The following is a 20,910-nucleotide window of genomic DNA, read 5'->3' as shown; positions in this document are numbered from 1 at the left end:
AGGATGATACGTTGGAATGTAAAGCAATGTATAAGCAAATGTAAAATACACAAGGAAATTATTTATTTTTATTTTTATTTTTAGGTGCATGGTCCAGGAATCAAACCCACGTCTTCTGCATGAAAGACAAGCATTCTACCACTGAACCACCACCCATGCACTCAGAAATTATTATAAGTAGAATAAGATCTATGCTCAACTAAGTCTTTAAATTAATAAAGTGATTAATTTGTCCTGAATGTATTCATGCTTTGATTACTATTTTAGAATAAATCTCCTTAGGTGAGATTACTGGCTGTTTACTAAAATAAAATCCCAATTGTTTATGTATATTAATAAAAGTGCCAAACGGAAGAAAGTGAATTTGTAAATCTTTTTTTTGTGTGTATATTGTATGGCAGGGGTCACATTTCATTCTTTTTCAATGTGAGTATCCCTACAGCATAATTTGTTGAATTTTTGCTTGTTTGTTTTGGGGGGAAGTGCACGGGCCAGGAATTGAACCCAGGTGGGTCTCCCACAAGACAGGCAAGAATTCTACCACCGAACTACCTTCGCATCCTCAGTAATCTCATTTTAAAAATAAACTATGCAGGGCGGGCATCGGTGGCTCAGGAGGCAGAGTTCTTGCCTGCCATGCCAGAGACCTAGGTTCTATTCCTGGTGCTGCCCATGCGAAACAATAAGATATGCAGTGGTAGAATGCTTGCCTTTCACGCGGGAGACCTGGATTCGATTTCCAGACCATGCACCCCCCCCAAAAAAAAAAAATTATGCTCAAATCAAGGTTTCAAGTTATTTTAACTGATTTCTACAGGTTATAAATAAATAACAATAGCTAAGAAAAATGTCCAATTTCTATTTTAACTTAAAAATGTGTTGAGAGAATGACCTTGGTAAACACAATCCATTAATAATGAAGTATTACTGTGGCAAGAAAAAGTATTTCTAGAAGATTTCCCGTTGAGATTTTAAAAGTTTTCATCTGATACTCAAATTATTAATTATTCATAAAGATAAAAAATCTAAAACAGGGCCAACCTCTCCAGAACATCAACTAGCTCTATCCCCCTATTCCATATTATTGACAGCCCTTTCTCCAACATGAAAAGTCAGAATGGGCAAATATGGTCAAAGATTAGGAGAAAGAGCAAAGGAGAAGGTGGAGTTCAAACGCAGAAGACAGGATTTAACAAATAAGTATGACTGCTGAATCATTATGTTGATATTTCTTTTAATCTTCAGTGTCTTGGAGCAGCTTAGAAGGAAGAACCTAAAATTGTGGAACTGTACCCATAACAAACTCTGAAATCCATTCTATAACTAATTATTGTGGTTTGGTTTTTTCTGAATATGTGGTATTTCACAATTTTTAAAAAAAGCCTAAAACAGGGAAATTAAGTAATTTTCAGAAATAAGCAAGTTAGTAGCAAATGGGAGATGAGAATTAATCCTTCCTGTGGTTCTAGTCTGGCATAACCATAGCCATGCTGTAACTCTCCTGAATGAAGGAAAATCAGTTTTATCATGTTTTCAGATGCTATTTCTAAGCACTTGAAAAACTTGATAACAAAGGGAAGCAACCACACTGGGATTAAGAGCGTAGACTTTGGAGCTGGACTACCTGGGCTCAAATCCTGATTCTGCCACTTACTATGTGGGTGACTCTGAGAAAGTTACTTAACCTCTCTGTGTCTTAGTGTCATCATCTGTAAAATAAGGATAAAAAACAGGATCTATCTCATGCTGTCGTTTTAATGACTAAATGAGCTGAACTGTGAAAGCAATTACAATAAATTGGCACACAGTGAGCACCCAAAATGTTTTAGCTATTTTCACTATTACTTATTTTGAAAAGCTATTATTTTATAACACTGAAATACTTATTCTACATTCACAGTAAACACACGTAAGCAAAGGTCTAAAAATGTGATCTAAATCAGTGATTACTTGATATTAGCTCTTGCCATTTTGCTTCCTTACGCCTAATTTTTTTCATTTATACATACATTTTTCCACCTCAACAAATTCAATTTCATATATATTTCTCCTATGCAAAACAAAATAGATATGGTTTTATAATTTATATACTGTAGAGATCCTATTTGAAATTATAAATACTAATGTTCAACTCAAATTTATCAAAAACAAGCAGCTGATCGATCTCAATATTTTTAAACAGGCACTTATCTCTTTAAAATATATCCAAGATTCAGCAGAAAGATCTAAGTCTTTCACCATTTCGTACAGGAAGCACTACAGTGATAGTGGCCTCCAGTACCCACCACAAAAGCAGTGTGGCAGTGGTGCCCTCTTTGGGCCATGCATGGATAATATTCAGGTCATTAATGGATAATACTGATTTCCAATAAAGATGAAAACTGAGATATCAGACTTCATAATTTTTAGTGAAATGCTTGACTTTCAAGTTAATTCCCTAAATTGTAATCAGAAAATTAGCTTTTTTTTAATTAAAAATTCAGATTCTGGAGTCAGGCTGGCCTGGGTTCAGCTCTACAGCCCGCCACACTTAAGCTACGTGATCTTGGGTATTACCTAACCTCTGTAAGCCTCAATTTCCTCTTCTGAAAAGCAGGGTTGAGAGTACCTACCTCATAGGATTTTTACAAATTAAATGAGTGCATAAAATGTTTAACATAGCCACTCAAATACAGCAGGGATTCAATTTAATAGTTAACATGGCTGATTATTATCCACAATAATGCTAACATAATTTCTCTTACAAAATCACAAGTTAGACTAAGAGGCATCTTATTTATGCCCCTAATACCCCTACTTTCAGGCAGTACATATTAAATTTCAAAGTTTAAAATAGGCTCTTTCCCATTTGGGGAGAGCTTTCTTTTTTCATTGAGAACAATGAAAACTAATACCTAATATTAATTAGGTATTACTGTATATATCAAACACATATTATTAAACTTTGTAGACAAGAAAGCTAAAATAAAGAGAAATAGTTGTTCAGGGTCACACAGTTAGCAGGTAAAGGAACCAGATTCTATTGGACCCTTTAGCACCAGAGTCTGCAGTCTTAAATCCTACTCCATAATTTATCTGAATATGTTCTCTACTTTATTAGCCTAACAACTGCATCTTCATGTTGTAATTTAAACTCAAATAAATGAGGAACAACCTGTTACTACCTCCATGAACCAAACCACCCTTTTTAAAAGCAGAAATCCTGCCACAGAGAATTATGTTTTATTTGGTTCCAATACTACACACTCACATACTTTCTTTTTAACTGAATCATGTGAATGGCAACAATCAGTTGGAGGGGAAGAGTAGCTGCCCCCTTTAAACAAGGATCTGTGTACTCTCCCCACAAAGCCTAGTTCACTATAGCCCCCAACGCACAGGTAATGTTTCTTGACATTGAGAGTATCAAGTGACAATGAGAGTATCAGTTTACCTGACACCCAGCCAGCTTGGTTCATTTGTTTCCCAGCTGGCCCTTATGGGAATCTGACACATAACCCCTGACAAATACTATTTTAAAGCATTCTTTAACCTCTCCTCCTCCATACTGATCAACTGCCATTTCCTTGAACTTTATTTACTGCTGTTACTTTTCTGTCCACTTGCAATTTTCTTCTTTTCTTAACTACCTCTAAGTTCCTCTTGAAGTTGTGGAAGCTAGAACTAAAACTAATATTCAGTTGTCTGGAATTAAGTCTAATGGAAAAGCTGCGTAATGTTTTATTCCGTACTCCAAACTTCCACACCAAAGTTTTGTACTTGGCTTTTTTAGTCCCCAACAAATGTAATGTGGGGTTGTGATATTGAGGATGCATATGTATATGCATTAGATAGTCAAATTTTTTCTCTCATGTGTGCTATGTACCCTTCCCACACATCAGAAGATTAAGTCCCTTTCCCTGCTATAAACCTCCTCACCTTACAGGACTTCTAGACCTTGGATTCAATCTATATATCTCTTTCACAAAATCTCTACCCACCTCCACAGACCTCCTGTACTCTTCACTCTCTGCTCTCCTGTCCGGGTCTAGTATATTCAATATATGTTTAAGGTACCATGCAAAGTCAAGAACAAAAATGACAAAGTTTTTGCCCTCAAGCAATTTATAATCTAACAAAAGAAATACATGCCACAGCAAAAGGACGGAAAGGGGGATGAAGAGGGAAGAATATGACACATCTAATCATGCAATCACATGAAAGGTTTCAAGGAGTTGGTGGACTCTGAACTGCCTCGAGGGTTGGCTAGGATTCGTCCAACCAATCACAGGAACAAAGCACAGGGATGGGAACATACTCAGTACATTCAAAACGGAGTGAAAAATCCAGTTTGTTTAAAATCTCCTTTAAAGGGCCATCAATAGGAATATCAAGGGTGCAGATGTAATTTGAAAAGAGTTACTGAAGATTTAGAGCAGTGTTTTGACATTCAGGACTGCTTTAGGGAGACTACTCTGGCAACTGCCAAAGTAGTGGAAAAACTGAAGGACTGAAACCAGTTAGCAGGTAACTCCAAAGGTCCGTGTGAAAAGTAATGAGGGCTGACCTTGGTTAGTGACATGGAAAGGAGGAAATGGATAGGGGATACAGGTCAAAATACTTGTGAATAATTTGGGGCAGAAAGGGGAATATACAAATGACTCAAGTTTCAAGCCTTGGGAATTCAGAGAACGGTAGTGCCCTCTGCAAAAATGGGAACGTTAGAAAGAACAAGCTAGTGTGAAAAGACGTAAATGCAAGTCAGAGCATGCTACTTTTGAAATGTCTGCAGGAAACTCAAGTGATACGCACTAGGCCGTAACAGACATGCAAGTCTATAGCTCAAACAAAAAGTGGAGATTTTCAAGTCAGCCTAATATGAAAGCTGAAGCCATCCATAGTTATGTTATGAAACCATCTAGAAAAAAAACAGTGAATGTAGAGAAATGAAGACAAAGTCTTAAGGAACCTCCATAGTTAAGGGGAAGGGGTCTTAATTTCAATTATTGTTTCATCTATCTACTAGCCAGCCTGGACTCCACTGTCAGTCATTCAATACTGCTCTAAATTATTCTACTCACTTTTAATGTCTCCATCTTTCTCATCTCCAGTCCTAAGTTACCCCAAACTCTTTCATCTTTTCTCCAGTGCCTGAACTACAAATGTGCTCTAGGAATTTTTGGTAAATAAAATGGCCCTCATGTCTGCACTGAAAGCCTTTTATTCACACTCTATTGATTTCTTATCGTATTTCTTAGACCTGTTTTTAATATTTTCTATTCCTCGAACCCAGCCTCTCTCACGCTAAGTAAATAACCATTCTCTCATTACTAAAAACAAAAACAGACAATTAAATAAATTCTCTCCCTCTCAGAATTTTTCTGTATCTTCACACACCCCTCACTCTTTGCTAGGGCAAAAAGAATGCTCTACCTCCTTACCAACACTTGACTTCCATATGGTGCTATGATCACAATGTCTCCTTTTCTGAAGATTGGTAATAGTTCATAAACTATTCTTTTGTGTCTACCTTTATTGGTCTTATACTCGGCTACTAGTAAGTTCTTGCCTTTATCTTAATATCCTACTTTCATTCTGAAACTAAGTTTGCGAAAGAATCATTTACACTTACAACTTCCACTTCTTTACCATCCATAACTCCTTGCAATCTATATTCTATCCATCAGTATATTATAACCACCTACCAAAGGCCACACATGACCCCCAGTCATCAAATCCATCTACCTTTTCTCAATCTTCATTCTCCTTCACGTGTCTGCAGTATTTTAGCATTTGTTACCTCCCTCTTCTTCCTTCTATAACATCCCTCACCTTTATGACATGGTAGTCTTTTCTGAATTCTACCTTTCTGATGATTTATAAAATACTTCTACCACTTATATTTCAAAGTTTTGTCTCATTCGTCTTTTGCCTTTCTACTCTTTTCTTAACAAGCATCTACTCTGGTGATTTTAATTTCACCTTTGTAGAATCAACTTTCATATCCTTACCCCAGTCAACAGACCCAAATTTCTAATAGTCTGCTCAGTATGGTATTAGATGGTAGCTCAAACTCAAAGTGTCTACAATCAAACATTTTCTCTCCACCTTCCCATTAAGTGGCTCTGTTCTCCTAATTACCCCACCTCAAAACCCTGAATTCCCCCCTCAACTATTTACTTAAAAAAAATTCAAACATTAGGAAGAGGTGAATAAGAAGTACAATGAATATACAACATTCAAATACCCTACACCTAGATTCTCTGATTGCTAACATTTTATCACATTTGCTTTTAGTATTTTCTATATATTTTTCCTTTTCTTTCTTTCTGTTGAATCATTTCTACAAGTTGAAGATATGGCATTTCACCCTTAAATATCTCAGAATGTATCTCCTAAGATCAAGGACAATCTCCTACATAACCACAATACCATTTTCACACTCAAGAAACTTAACAGTAGTGTACAAGTCACCTAACAGTTCATATCAAATTTCACTAATTGTCCCAAACATGTCCTTTATAACTGTTCCCTACCCTCCAATCTAGGATCCAATCAAAATTCAGATACCGCTTCATGCTTTGGAGTAACTTTTGATTCCTCCTTCTACTTTCCTGCTGACTTCTAATCAAGTTCCACTAAATCTACTTTTGAAATATCCCTCAAATCTTTTCCTTGTTTTTCACCATCTTGCCTTCAATTCCTCTCAATGGATTACTTCAACAGATTCAATTTCAAGCAACACACTGCTCCCAGTTCACCTTCAGACTCAACTGTTACATAAGATTCAATTCCCCAGTCCAAAAACCTTGAATGGTACCCACTGCGTTACTTAGTAATTAAAAGCTCAACTCCTCAGTCCTCAGCCTGGTATTTAATGTCCTCCACATTTGGCCACACCATACATTTCCAATTTTAATGTTCTTCTATTTACCTCTCCATATACTCAATACCTTCCCATGCTATCCTCTATCTAGAGTTCCCTCTCACAATGCAATTTCCACTTCTTGAATTAATAAACATTCTTTAAAGTTAGTATGCCTTCTAAGTCCTTTTCTGATCATATACTATACATCTCCTGCCATCACTTGACCTCTTCCCTTCTTCCAACTCTCCTTAACATTTGATTTCTTTCTAAATGCACATATTCCATTCTGCCTGTATTTTAATTATTTAGGTATGAATTTGTTTCTAATACTAGGCTATCAGCTCTTCAAAGGTATAGAAGGTCACTGAGTTCCCTGAAGTGCCAGTAAGAGTCCTGCACTTAATGAACACTCAGGAAATGTTGTTACATTGTACCAAGAGGTAGGACTTCTACCAAATTAAAATATATCAATAATAACTTCCAAACTTCCAATTTGTATTGCTCAACTACATTCCCTGGCCTCTCCTGGCTTACCATGGCCTTTTTGGGTTCACATCCTGGCATTAAGGTTAAATCGTCATTTCCTACCCTCATATCATACATTTTATTGCTTTTTGTCTCAAAGGTATGGTGATAAACTTGGAATATGATGGAAGCTCTATTTGATATGATCATTTTTTTATTTTCTGTGGTAGCACCAAATACTTTTTTCTATTTTCTACTCTTATTTTTTCACTACTTTTCCAACAGAAATCATTACTAAGTACACGAGAAAAAAATGTAGCTCACTAAAAAACAAACTATAAATACACAAAGAATTTTCAAGATCTGTATTTATACTTACCTGTCCCCAGGCATACATATTATTATGAGTCTGTGAAGGGTTGACTTTTGAAAGCAAGAAACGGGCCTTAAAAATAAAAAAGAAATAACATCATCCATCAAAAAAATTTAGTTAATAAAAGCTGAATGAAGACACTTTACCTTCTAAAATCAATTTTCTTTAAAATGTTTTGATAGAACTTTTTAGTAAAATGTACTTAAAAATACGAACTAAACTTTGGAATGTGTAGGTCACATATTGTTATGTTACAAATAAGTAATAAATGTATCCTCTCCTCTCCAAATTATACAGTCACAACAATATTCAAAATAATAAACTGTTGGATCTAAAATTCATCACACAAAAATTATATACCTAACAATTACGACAAAGTTAGCATTTACTAAATACTTGGTCTGAAACATCAGAATTTCAGAGTTCCAAATAATGATAAATATTAAAACACTGAGAATTCCATATGCCAATCATTATGTTCTATAAAGTTATTACCGACACTGAATTAACAAATACTGAGCTATTGCTCCTAGGGGAAATACAAAGTTAGATTCCTATGAGCCTCTGACCATGACATTTTTGTCAACCAATCAATACACAACCTTGTTTTCTGTGTGTTTCTATTAAAAGACACCTTATTTAATATATATTATTGATTTATCAACATTTAACTCATGGCCAACAGCACTATAACTCATACTTGAATGAAGTGTAGCTTACATTTTTTCTTGAACTTAAGAACACTACACAGCACTACCCTTGGGGGCCATTTTAAACATCAAAATCACAAATCAGCAAAAAGCACAGAACGTGAAAAACATGATATTAAAAACTTCACTGAAAGACACTTGTTTACAAGAGCTGAAACGAGAAGTCAGAATGTCACCTCGTTGGACCTCAGCTGGGAGCATGCACTTGGGGCAACCCAAATTTTTCACTGCTCTGCACTTGTCCACAAACGACAATCAAAGTATCCCAAGTATTGATTTTGGAGTTACAAATAAATTTAACAAACAGGTGAATTTGCAAATATGGAATCGTGAATAATGAGGACCAACTGTATTTTCTACTTTAAACAAACGGCACTCAAATTATTTAAAATACACGCTTCTTCCACAAGATAAAATCTTTCCCAACATTTTACCCATCTACCCACTATGGCTTATCATGAAAATAATTAACCTGGATCAAAGAGAAAAATAGCACTATATATGCTGAGGCATCAATAAGATCCACTCATAAATTATTAATTTATATTGGGAGAACAAAGGCAGTTATATCTTTTAAAATTTACTATCATATTTTTAAACAGAAATCTTTTTCTATTCTACATGTAAGGACATAACTGTCAGGAGCGCCGACGGGCTCTGGAGTCAGAACACCCAGACTCAAATCCCAGTCCTCCAATTTACTGTTTCTCAGGCTAAGAGACTTAATCTAAGTCTCAATTTTATCATCTGTAAAATGGAGATAACAAAAGAAGTGGTGAGGATCAAATGAGATAAGGCATATAAAGAACTAACTAACCACTTTGCAAACTCTCACTAAATGGTGGCTCATAAATACAATAAAATCTTAAGAATAATTGCTATCATTTTGGAATAATTGTAACTAATATATGTTACCTACTATTTAAATACTGTGCTTAGCACCAAGGATACAGTAATAAACAAAGGATAATTCCTGCCTTCAAGGAGCAAGTGAAACAAACTCGTAACACTTTATAATTAATGTAACTCTAGAAAGAATTGTAAGGGAGAAGTAGAGTATTGTAATTATGTCTATCAAGGAACCTAACCTAGCCTAAAGGGCCTAAAAGGGCTATGTATATGTATTTTATTTAATCCTCATAATGCTAAAATCCACAAAGTCTGCCTTCTTTTATAATACCACTATTACATGGTAGCTTAATGTGTAAAAAGTTGGAATGATAGAATCGGGAAAATGGAGAAAGCATGTTACCATAAACTTAATATTCATAAACTTTACCAGTAAATAAACAGATTTCAGAAAGGCATGCTAAGTATTTTCCCAATCCCTTTACCTCTTCTTCCTCAACTAAAGCTGGCAAACCACTTTACTGCCAACCTGGCTCTATATTAGAGGTGGGCTGGAGGCAGAATATGGGAAACATTGCCGGCTTTAGATACCTAGTCAATAATCCTATTGCATTGATTGCAAAGGTAATGTAAAAAGCAAGCACTAAATGGTTAAAATGGAAAACTCTTGAGTTGTATATATGTTACTACAATAAAAAGTTATAGAACAAAACAAAAACAAAAAAAGCAAACACTAGATGTCTTCACCTGTCCTTTGTCTTGTGAAATAGAAGACAAGTAGTAATACCTCAAGCAAACTTATCAACAAATCACAAACACACAAACACTACTTACCTGGCTGCCCCCATGTTCAGTGTCGATATATCTTGGCACTGGAAATCTGGACTGAAGAATCTCCTGTGCATCATCTACTGGAGCTTGGAGAAGGTGGCGGAAGTTTTCATATTCTGGCATATCTTGGTATCCTGACTTGCGCCACTGTGCTATGGTCTAATTTTAAAACAATTAAAGAAATTACTATTTTAAATTTCTTGTCCATCCAAAAATTTTAAGAGAAGACTTTTTCAAAGGAAATAATCTTCAGAAAATTAAAAAATCTATAGAGGGCAGGCCACAGTGGCTCAGCAGGCAGAGTTCTCGCCTGCCATGCTGGAGACCCAGGTTCAATTCCCAGTGCCTGCTCATGAGGAAAAAAAAAATCTATGGAACATTATGCCATTTATTGTAATTTTTAAAGCTATATGTACTAATTTCAATGGAGAAAATATTCTTAAGGAAATGGTGCAAAATCAGGATATTTCTTCTATTTTAAGCCAGGAAAATTTTAAAATACCATTTTTATCAAATTAATTTAGCTAAGAGTTATCTACTATACAAGCTAATAATAAAGGAGAGACTTCAAAATTGATCGTCTGCTATTATGAAGTCTTTGCCAATGGAGTCACATTCTGGCAAAATAAACAGAAAAACTTTAACAATAATAAAAACTACGTTATAAAGGTAATATGCTTATAGAAGAGCATGTGAATCAATTCCTTTATTAAGGTAAATGGCTCCAAAAACCATGCAATTGAATCAACCAAAAACATAAACTAGCTAAGTGTCTAATTCAACTGAATCAGTCAATACATATTCTACATAGCTTTATATCTCTGTATTTAATAGAAGGATAGTTATATACACTTCTGACTACTCATTAACAAACTATTTGAAGAAGCAGAAGCAAAACCATAACAAGCAAAAACCATACTTCTGTTACTATTTATGCTGGTTTGAAAGGATGTATGCCCCCTAGAAAGGCCACGTTTTAATCAAAATCCCATTTCATAAAGATAGAATAATCCCTATTCAATACTGTATGTTTGAAACTGTAATCAGATCATCTCCCTGGATGATGCGATTTAGTCGAGTGATTGTTAAATTGGATTAGGTGACAACATGTCTCCACCCATTTGGGTGGGTATTGATTGGTTTATTGGAATCCTATAAAAGAGGAAACATTTTGGAGAATGGAGACTCAGAGAGAACAGAGAAGAACGACACAGCCATGAAAGCAGAGTCCACCAGCCAGCGAGCTCTGGAGACAAAGCAGGAGAATGCCCCCCGGGGAGCTTCCTGAAACAGGAAGCCAGGAGAAGAAGCTAGCAGATGATGCCATATTCACCATGTGCCTTTCCAGATGAGAGAGAAACCCTGACTGTGTTCGCCATGTGCCTTTCCAGATGAGAGAGAAACCCTGACTGTGCTCGCCATGTGCCTTCTTACTTGAGAAAGGAAACCCTGAACTTCATCGGCCTTCTTGAACCAAGGTATCTTTCCCTGGATGCCTTTGATGGGACATTTCTATAGACTTGCTTTAACTGGGACATTTTCTCAGCCTTTGAATTGTGAACTAGCAACTTATTAAATTCCCCCTTTTAAAAGCTATCCCGTTTCTGGTATATGGCATTCCGGCAGTTAGCAAACTAGAATACTATTATAGAAGCTATCTTTCAAAAGTAAAAGAAATTAAAAACTGGTATTAAACAAACATAATATCAAAAAATCTTTTTAAAATCCTAGATAATATTACCTAAAGGGATATTTTGAATAGCATCTTTACTATTACAGTGGAAAACTGAAATCACTTACAATCAAAGCAACTGGAAAAATAAATCTGCACATGTCATTAGAATACTAGACTATAAGCTTGAGTGTGAATCCACAAAAGATAAGAATCTCTGTATCTTCCAAAGCATCCGGAATACTGTACTTTTTTTATACAGAAAAAGAGCTTACATATTAGCTGACTAAATGAATGCAAGCAACAATATACATACATATTTTATAAAAATGGAAATCAAAGTTCATTATAGACAAAACAGTAGCTAAACAGTAGAAGGAACGAACTTCCATGAATAAAAAAGACTTGGCTGCACATATATGCTTTAAATGCTATGGAATCTTACCTCACCATGATAAATCAATATTTGGAAGAACGTGTCCATGAGAAGAATACGATCTGCAAGAATGCTGCTGCTATCAAGAAGAACAGGCTAACATGAAGAAAACAATGAGAGGGGAGGAAGGAAAAATAAATTACATATCTTAAAAATACAAAATAGATCTTTCCAGAATATTTTTTATTTTAAATTTATATTTTATTATTTTGCCATTATGAATTCTCACAATATGTTTTAATTTAATTTCCTAAGAAACCCCTGAACTAAGGTAACAAACTACTAAAAAATAAAGAGTAGAATCAAGGGTGCGACGGTTGCTCAGCAGGCAGAATTCTCACCTGCCATGCCGAAGACCCAGGTTTAATTCCCAGTGCTTGCCCAAAAAAAATAATAATAATACTTAAAATTATAAACCAAGAAAATGAGGCTAATGGGATTAAGAGATTAAATTGATGGATTGGAATTTTATAGGAGCAGGTACATTGGATGGTAGGATTCCAGTTTTTGGTTTTTTTTTCTAAATACCATTCTACATTTTCCAGATGTCTACAATTTACACACATTACTTTGTAATAAGAATAAAAAGTTATTTCTAAAACTTACTTTCTTGACTCGAAGTATAGTAAAAATTTGTAGCTAGATGACATAAAAAATACATGTATTTTTAAAAGTATATTTTCCACTAAAAATAGAAACTATGAGAAAAATTACTAAAAAGTAGTAGTAGTAAAATAAAGCATTATACACCCTAGTTTACAAAACAGTAAGTAAAGGGTATCATGTGGGATGGTTAGTCAATAGATACAAATATTCTCTTTAGGTTGATTCCTTCTAAAGTATTATCTTCAAATACAGTCATTACCATATATTTAAGCAGTAAAATGGTCAATTTTAACACAGCACTGAAAACTGCTAATTTGATAACAGGTTAAAATGACATATAATCAACTGTGTTTAATGTTTGCAAAAGACCAGAGGAAAAAAGGATTTTAATAAAACAAGACATTTTGTTGAGACACAATGTCCTAGCAATCGGTCACTAAACTCCGGAATAAGTTACAGGCTAGAGAATCATCACCTTTGAACAGTTTAAGACGTAAAGAATAATCATAAGCTATATAGTATTTGATCGACTACCTGCATGAAAGCAGATGAAACTTCCATCTCATTTTTTACTTTATTTTTTATGACTTCCTCATACAGTCTTTCATATCTGGCATACAGTAAGCATTCATAAACATGTTTTGAACTAATACATGAATTTTTGAATGAATACATTCATTTTTTAATGATACATGAATAACTTAAAATAAAATAACCCCATTCTTTAAATTAAACTTTTTTATATTTTGTAACAATATCTCGAAAAAACTTAGTTGGTTTCACTTATTTAATGCCCCACATGATAGTAACTAAAACAATTTACATTTTTTTCCCTTCCCGTCTTACCTCTGGTGGTCCACTAAAAGAATATGCATAGAGAATGGGTTGAATCATGATTAAAGACTGGGTCAGATCTTGACGCATAAAATGGTGACGATAATATGAACTCTCATCAGGACTATTGTTAAAAACTTGCAGGAAAGGAGATCTTCTTAAATGAAACATAAACTAAAAGATAAAACACGAGAATAGCTTTTACCAATTTTAATGTTACAACAGGAGTTTACTATTACAAAAAGCATTTGATTATAACTAATAATACAACAGTAAGTTATAGAAAAAATTCTAAATTGTATTCTTCAGAAAGGAATCATAGTCATGATATTTATTTGCTGCTTAAAAATATAAAAATATTTATCTGCTGCTTAAAAATGTAAATATAATTCAACAATGAAAAAAATTGAAGACAGGTAGGTAAAAAGGAAAACTGGAATGGGGCAAGAGATCCTTAGCTATTAAACAGGCTTGCAGAAACCTCTTGCTCATATCCAAGTTATTCAGAGGCTGATGCCACACGGTGCTTTATCAGTATTCTTTGTTTTTATTCCTCATCCCTCTGCCCACATCTCTGGGAGTTTTTATTCCCTCATTGCCACCACTAAAAGACTCTTAGAACATAAAAACAGAATTCTCCCCCTCTACCCATTCCTCACATAAAAGAGATTTAAAAAAAAAGGGAATCAAACCCAGGTCCTCTGGCATGGCAGGCAAGTGTCCTTGCCTGCTGAGCCACCGTGGGTAATTGGAGCTGAAGAGATACAGACCGTGCAACAGGACTAGATACAAAAACTCAAAAATGGACAGCACAATAATACCTAATTGTAAAGTAATCATGTTAAAACACTGAATGAAGCTGCATCTGAGCTATAGGTTTTTTTTTTTGTCTGTCTGCTTGTTTGTCTTTTTTTTTTCTTTTTCCTTTTCTTTTTTTTTTACTATTATTATTATTTTTATTTTTTTCTCTATATTAACATTCTATATCTTTTTCTGTTGTTTTGCTAGTTTTTTCCCTAAATAGATGCAAATGTACTAAGAAATGATGATCATGCATCTATGTGATGATGTTAAGAATTACTGATTGCATATGTAGAATGGAATGATTTCTAAATGTTGGGTTAATTTCTTTTTTTTTCTTTAATTAATAAAAAAAAAAAAGGGAAAGAGTAGAATTAGCCTGATTAAAAGACAGCTGCACTTGGTCGTTGATACAATTATGACAGGCTGAGCCTCAAGCAAGGCACTTTCACGGTCTTTCAGGCACTTCTCTCAATTTCCCCCAAACTCCCCCACTCCTCAGGATCCAAGTGCCGACACAGCTCTCTCCCAACACATTCCAATTACTGAAATCCCTTTTCATTTTACAGTGACCTTAGCTGAAGGAGAGGGCCTTCAACCCATATTTACTCAGAGGAATGTCTAGCTGGTCAATTTTAATTAAATATTTTGGGGATGAAGATCTCCCTTAAATTTAGTTGATGCCACCTTTTGGAAGATCATCTTGCTTTGAAACCCCAAGGAAAAGAATGTATGGGTTTTCTGCTCCCTATTTCCTGCAGAAAGAAAAAGAAGGGATGCCTGGGCCTCTCTGAAAATATAAGAGCCTAAAGAAAAGGTCTAGAGTAGGGAGAGAGGAAAAGAAAAAAAAGGAAAAGTGTGTTAGTCAGTTAGTCAACTACTTAGACTAATACGCTTATTCCCTTTCCTATTGGTTTCTCCTATGAAGGTGAGACCTGAGAATTCTCAAAACAGATAAAGTTTTGATGCCTTAAGACAAGTAGACCCTAATATCATAGTAATTGCCTTTTCCTGTTTTCAAGATGTTATATGAGGTTTGGGAAAGTCTCCTTCTTTAAGTATGGAGTTTGAGGATTATACCCGAATAAGGGATCTTCAAAAAAAATAAAAAATAACCGAGTGGCTTTGAAATGATTAGGCTGAAACTTTAGACAGTTTTTGTGGGCAAAACTTTGAATTGCTATATGTCTCAGTATTACTCATCCTTCTGGGCTAAGCTAAAATGCCATCTTCTCTATAAAAATATATCAAACCACACATTTGGAAGGATTCCTTTACATTTTGAAGCATTTTCCACTTCCTATTCTGTGCTGTTTATATATATTTTTAGTTATCACTCTTCAAACTGAAAGTTCCTTGAAAGTAGATTTCTGTCAGCCATCTTTTTTCTCCTGTTTCTCTGCACATAGCACTCAGTTGAATAAATGCCATCTCCGTTATTTATATAATTTAACAATCTTGATTTTTTTAAAAATATCCTTTAAATTGATACACAGAGGGACAGTCTATTGTCCCAAGTGGAAAAAGTTCTGCAAGGTAAATCAAATTAGCTTTCTTTTCTAATTATCTGGTATCACACCATAAAATGGGTCTCAGGTGATGATACCATATTGTAAGATTAGCTGACTGATAAAATTCCCTCAGATGAAATCCTTTTGGTTCCACTATAAAAAGATATAGTTCAGATGAAAAAGCTAATCTTCATTAGACCTAACTCTGCTTCACAGTAGGGTTCCAGGGTAAATGTCTACTCACTATGAATAAATGGCTACATGCAGGGTCAATGTAAAATTATTACATACTTTTCACTGACCATTCAGGACAATATTAATTTATTAGCTATCCCAAAAGTTACCTAATCCAAAGAATATCCCAATACTAAAGGTCCTGTAAGATGAGTAATAAAAGATAAGTAACAAGAAAACTAAGACTCAATTCTATTTGCTACACTAAGAAAAGAACATGGACCTTTTACCTACTTACCTGTGGATAAAGGGAGAAAGTTTCTGAAAATCTGAAGGAACTTGGATCATCTTTGTGATACTCTCCAAATTTCTGACACTGAATAAAATAAAATGTGTATGTAATATATTTCTGGCATCAGAGCTAAAACTATATATGTATACAAATGTGCCTATATATAATCTATTCACAAAAAGTTATTAATCTGAAAAAAAATAGGGTGGGGGAATAAGATGAGATTGAAGAAAATAAATTCTTATAAATTCTGAGTTGCAGGGTTTCAGTTCCACCCTTATACCTGAAAATTAACATATTAAGTACAAAATAAATCTTTGCAAGATATCTATAAAAAAAAGTTATTACTCTGTAGAATACAGATACTTGATACAGGATAAGTTGGGATATTGCTTACAGACTTACCAAGAGACTAGTTACACCCAAAGAAATACATGTGAACTTCAAACACAAACAGTACGCAGCCTCAGTGCAGTAACAACTCACCTTAATGTGCTTGGAATTTTTTATTTCAGCGTCTCTAACAGCAAATACAAAGATCTTAGATAACGACCAAAATTGATTAGCATGTGCCACCTAAGACTATCTAAAAAAGACATTAACAGTCTTAGCTATATGGGTTTGATTACAGAAACTAATAAAGTATTCTTTAAATAATGGAAAAAGAAAAGATATTAGCCAAATGGCATAAAATGCAGTCACAAAAAGCGGTAGTGTCTACAAAAGGAAGTTTCTGTTATAAAATTTGTATAGAACACATAGAAAGACATAATTGGTTTGATAATGTGCTTTGGCTTCCATGAAAAATCACAGTCACCCAAGGACAGAAAAACTAGGTAAAAGCTCTAGCTTTTCAGGCAGCAAAAAGTCTGGCACCACTTGTCATTAAATAACTCTATTACTTAATTCTTAATGGCTGAAGAGCATTCCACCATACTGATATTTACCATAACTATCTTAACAAATCCCTCATTAGTGGCACGTACATTCATCTTGCTATATCACTAGGATAAATCCCCAGAGGTAGAATTTCTGAGTAAAAGGTTGCGTTTAAGTTTTTGATGTATATTGCCTACTACTTTCTAGACATAAGGTTCTAGAGATGTTATATTACAAACTTGCAAATACTATCCAGCCTACTACTTTCTAGACATAAGGTTATAGAGATGTTATATTACAAACTTGCAAATACTATCCAATTCTATTCTCGTTTTTCTAATCCTTACCACTTTGACAAGTGAAACTTTTCTTGTTCTATTTTGCAACTTTGAGTATAATATTGACAACTTTTTCATATATTTATAAGTGACAAGTAATTATACTTATATTTATATAATTACTGACCAGTAAAAAATGTATTTACTGGTCACTTGTACTCCTTCTTTTATTAATTCCTTTTTCATTACGCTTACCCATTTTTTGCCCAAATCTTACTGACTGAGCACTTATATACAAAAATGTTCACACTCTTGTCATACATAACAAACACTGTCATTCAATTCTGCTTATGGCATTTTTACCAGGGGATTTTTTGCTTCCATGTTTATGTAGTGAAATATTTTAATATTTTTCTTTAATGGTTCCTGCCACTGGTTTCATGTTAAAAAGAGAAACAAATCTACTCCACCCATAGGTTAAGTACATATTAATCTATTTTTTTACACCTCCCAAATAAATTTTTTTTTTTTACATGGGCAGGTACCAAGAACTGAACCCAGGTCTCCAGCATGACAGGCAAGAACTCTACGTGCTGAGCCACCATAGCCCACCCACAATAAATTTTATTGAACAGAAATTTATACACCGAGTAGAAAGCTTGCAGACATGGTTGCAAATCTCCACATTTCTCTGAACTCATATCTTTTCAATATGACTTTGAAGACCCACCTATGAAAAAGTGGAGTGTCAGTAATTCTTAACATCATCACATAGTTGCATATTCATCATTTCTTAGTACATTTGCATCAATTTATAAAAAGAAATAAAAAGACAACAGAAAAAAGAAATAAAGTGATAACAGAGAGAAAAAAAAGTGGAGTGTCTTTCTCCCTTCAGATTTGCCTGGAATTTATAATTTTTGTATGCTTTGTCCAATAAGATATAGTGGAAGTAAAGATTTACATAAAGGGGCAATGGCACATTCCTTCTGCTCTCTCCTGGAACACAGAGACTGCCATCTGAATATCTCCATACTAGTCTACTGTAGGATGACAGGATACATGTAATAAAGGCTGTGTATCTCAGACAAGCCACACTTGACCAGCCAAGAGCCAGGTGAGCCCAAATGATTAAGAGAGCTCAGCCAGGTACAGAACAGCCTCACCTGCTCACTCGTATTAACAACACATTCTTAAAGCCAGCTGAGATCAAAGCACAGATTATTTGAATTAGAAGGCAATTCATAATTATTGATATTTAAATTCAAGCTAGATAAACTAGGACTTCAACTTTCCTCACATCTCCCTCCTTGAAAATCATTATAATTGAAAATACATAAGATACACCTTTCTCAAGGTAATTCAGAATTTGTCCTTTTAAAATTTCACTGGAACAAATTAGATGGTCAAGTTTACAGTTTTTTAAAAGTTCTTCCTGTATATAGTACATAGGAAGCTTAATTAAGTGCTCTCGGTCAAAATGTGAATAAGGGGTTCCTGGCATGCTAAAAAGACGAATAAATCAGACATCAGCAATAACTTTGCTAAAGCACACTTTCTTTGGTTATCTAGACCCACATGTGATGCATAAGTTCTGGTGTCAACTTGGCCAAATGATGATGCCCAGTGGTCTGGTTAGGCAAGCACTGGCCTGACCACTGCTGCAACGATTATTTCGTGGCTGGATGATAAACCTGCAGGCTGGTGTATTAAATCATCAGTCAGCTGACCGCATCTATGGCAGATTACATCAGCTATCAACTAAGGCATGTCTCCCACAGTGAGATAATCCAACCAAATTGAAGGATTTTTAGGATGTGGAGAGACTTTTTTCACTGCTTCTTCAGCCAGCGAGCCTCTCCTGTGGAGTCTGCCCAGACCCGTTGTTGAAGCTGTCAGCTTCACAGCCTGCCCTAGGGATTTTGGACTCTTCCATTCACAGTTGCGTAAGACACCTTAAAAATCTCCTATTTACAGATATCTCTTGTCAGTTGTTTCTCTAGAGAACCTTGACTAATACAACATATAATTAAGACTTATCTATTTTTATGTTAATATGCATAATTTTATATTCCAATTACTTTCTTTTAAAAGGCACACACATATATAATAAATCCATTAAAATAAAAATAGAAAATTAAAGTTATAGCAATGAAAAATACGCTCCTAAAAAGAAAATAAAAAGTATTATTTAGGATTAAATTTGGAACTAATTCCATACCAGCACTAACCCATAAAAACAGAAAAATAATAGGTAATGTAATTGCCATTCTTTCATTAAAAGAGAAAAAGAAAAAGAAAAGTGTTCCAGATAACTGGAAGAGATAATGGAATTCTACTATTCATTACTAAGCATTCCTCAGTAACATGAGCAGGAATTCATAATACAGTATTTCAGTTAAGACTGTAAAGCACTTTGAAGGAGATTATCTGCAACAAACATTACTACAAATAGAAGGATGTATAGGTTTAGAAAAGCACAATTTTTACATCTTACCAGTCGAATGAGCTGTCTGTCTAGCCATCTAAGCACATCTGGCCCTTCCTCTGTTTCTGTTCTATAAATTGCCAGCCGAGCCATAAGAATGGCAGCCGCCTCTTGGTCAAAAGAAGCAGCAATGTTTTGGATTTGAGTTTGAGCATCTGCCCAGCTGAAGACAAGAAAAAAGCACAGAAATCGTAATTCACAATATCACAGTACCACACAGATTTAGAATAAAAATAAGATAGACAAAATCACTTCAGTAACACCAGCAGCATTTTAAAATTCCAATACTACACGGAAAAGTTAGCATCTTTTTAAAATCACTAATAGCAGTTTCAGTTCAGCAGTCACTGTTTTTCAGAAAAGTAAATCCAAAACTAATAAAATCCTCTTAAGTAACTATAAAGGTAGATCTCTAACCACATTATTTTAAAACATCAATAAAAAAGTAACATTTTACTTTAGAAAAGTGTGGACATATATTTTTTTAAAGTTTGATAAGTGGGAGTGTGTACACATACACAATTTCCCATATCAAACTTTTAAAATATATGTCCATAATTTTGTAAAAGCACAAAACAGAAATACAGAATAAGTATCTCTTCCAGACCAAGTAATTATCAGAATGTTTTCCCACTGATTCTAAATTTAATTATTAGTGATAAAAAAAACACATAAATTAAAATTACTTTGTATTTTCTGTTAACAGGCTAATTAATCAAAAGTTACGAGGTGAAAATTCTCAATCTAGGAGATTAATTTGATATTATGCATAAAATAGTTAATTTATTAAAAGCAAATGTTTATAAATTCAATCCAGTCAAACTTGTCCTGGTTGGATACAGTGATAGATTTATTTGTTTGTTT

General features: G+C 34.4%; 1 protein-coding gene across 6 annotated transcripts in view; it reads right to left on the bottom strand.

Annotated features, from left to right (window-relative positions):
- The window catches only part of SEC23A (SEC23 homolog A, COPII component), a 65,048-nt gene that overhangs the window by 1,608 nt on the left and 42,530 nt on the right, over positions 1–20,910 (bottom strand). For all 6 annotated transcript variants that reach the window (XM_077126899.1, XM_077126895.1, XM_077126894.1 and 3 more), the window contains 6 exons: positions 20,056–20,209; positions 16,408–16,485; positions 13,636–13,797; positions 12,193–12,279; positions 10,079–10,234; positions 7,692–7,757 (listed from right to left, as the gene is read on the bottom strand). In XM_077126899.1, the coding sequence (XP_076983014.1) occupies positions 7,692–7,757; positions 10,079–10,234; positions 12,193–12,279; positions 13,636–13,797; positions 16,408–16,485; positions 20,056–20,209 (703 nt within the window). The remainder of the gene's footprint in view (positions 1–7,691; positions 7,758–10,078; positions 10,235–12,192; positions 12,280–13,635; positions 13,798–16,407; positions 16,486–20,055; positions 20,210–20,910) is intronic.

Source organism: Tamandua tetradactyla, chromosome 14, assembly GCF_023851605.1.
Source record: "Tamandua tetradactyla isolate mTamTet1 chromosome 14, mTamTet1.pri, whole genome shotgun sequence".
Lineage (NCBI taxonomy): Eukaryota > Metazoa > Chordata > Mammalia > Pilosa > Myrmecophagidae > Tamandua > Tamandua tetradactyla.
Note: the sequence above shows the minus strand (reverse complement) of the source record. Positions and strands in the feature narration are given on the sequence as shown.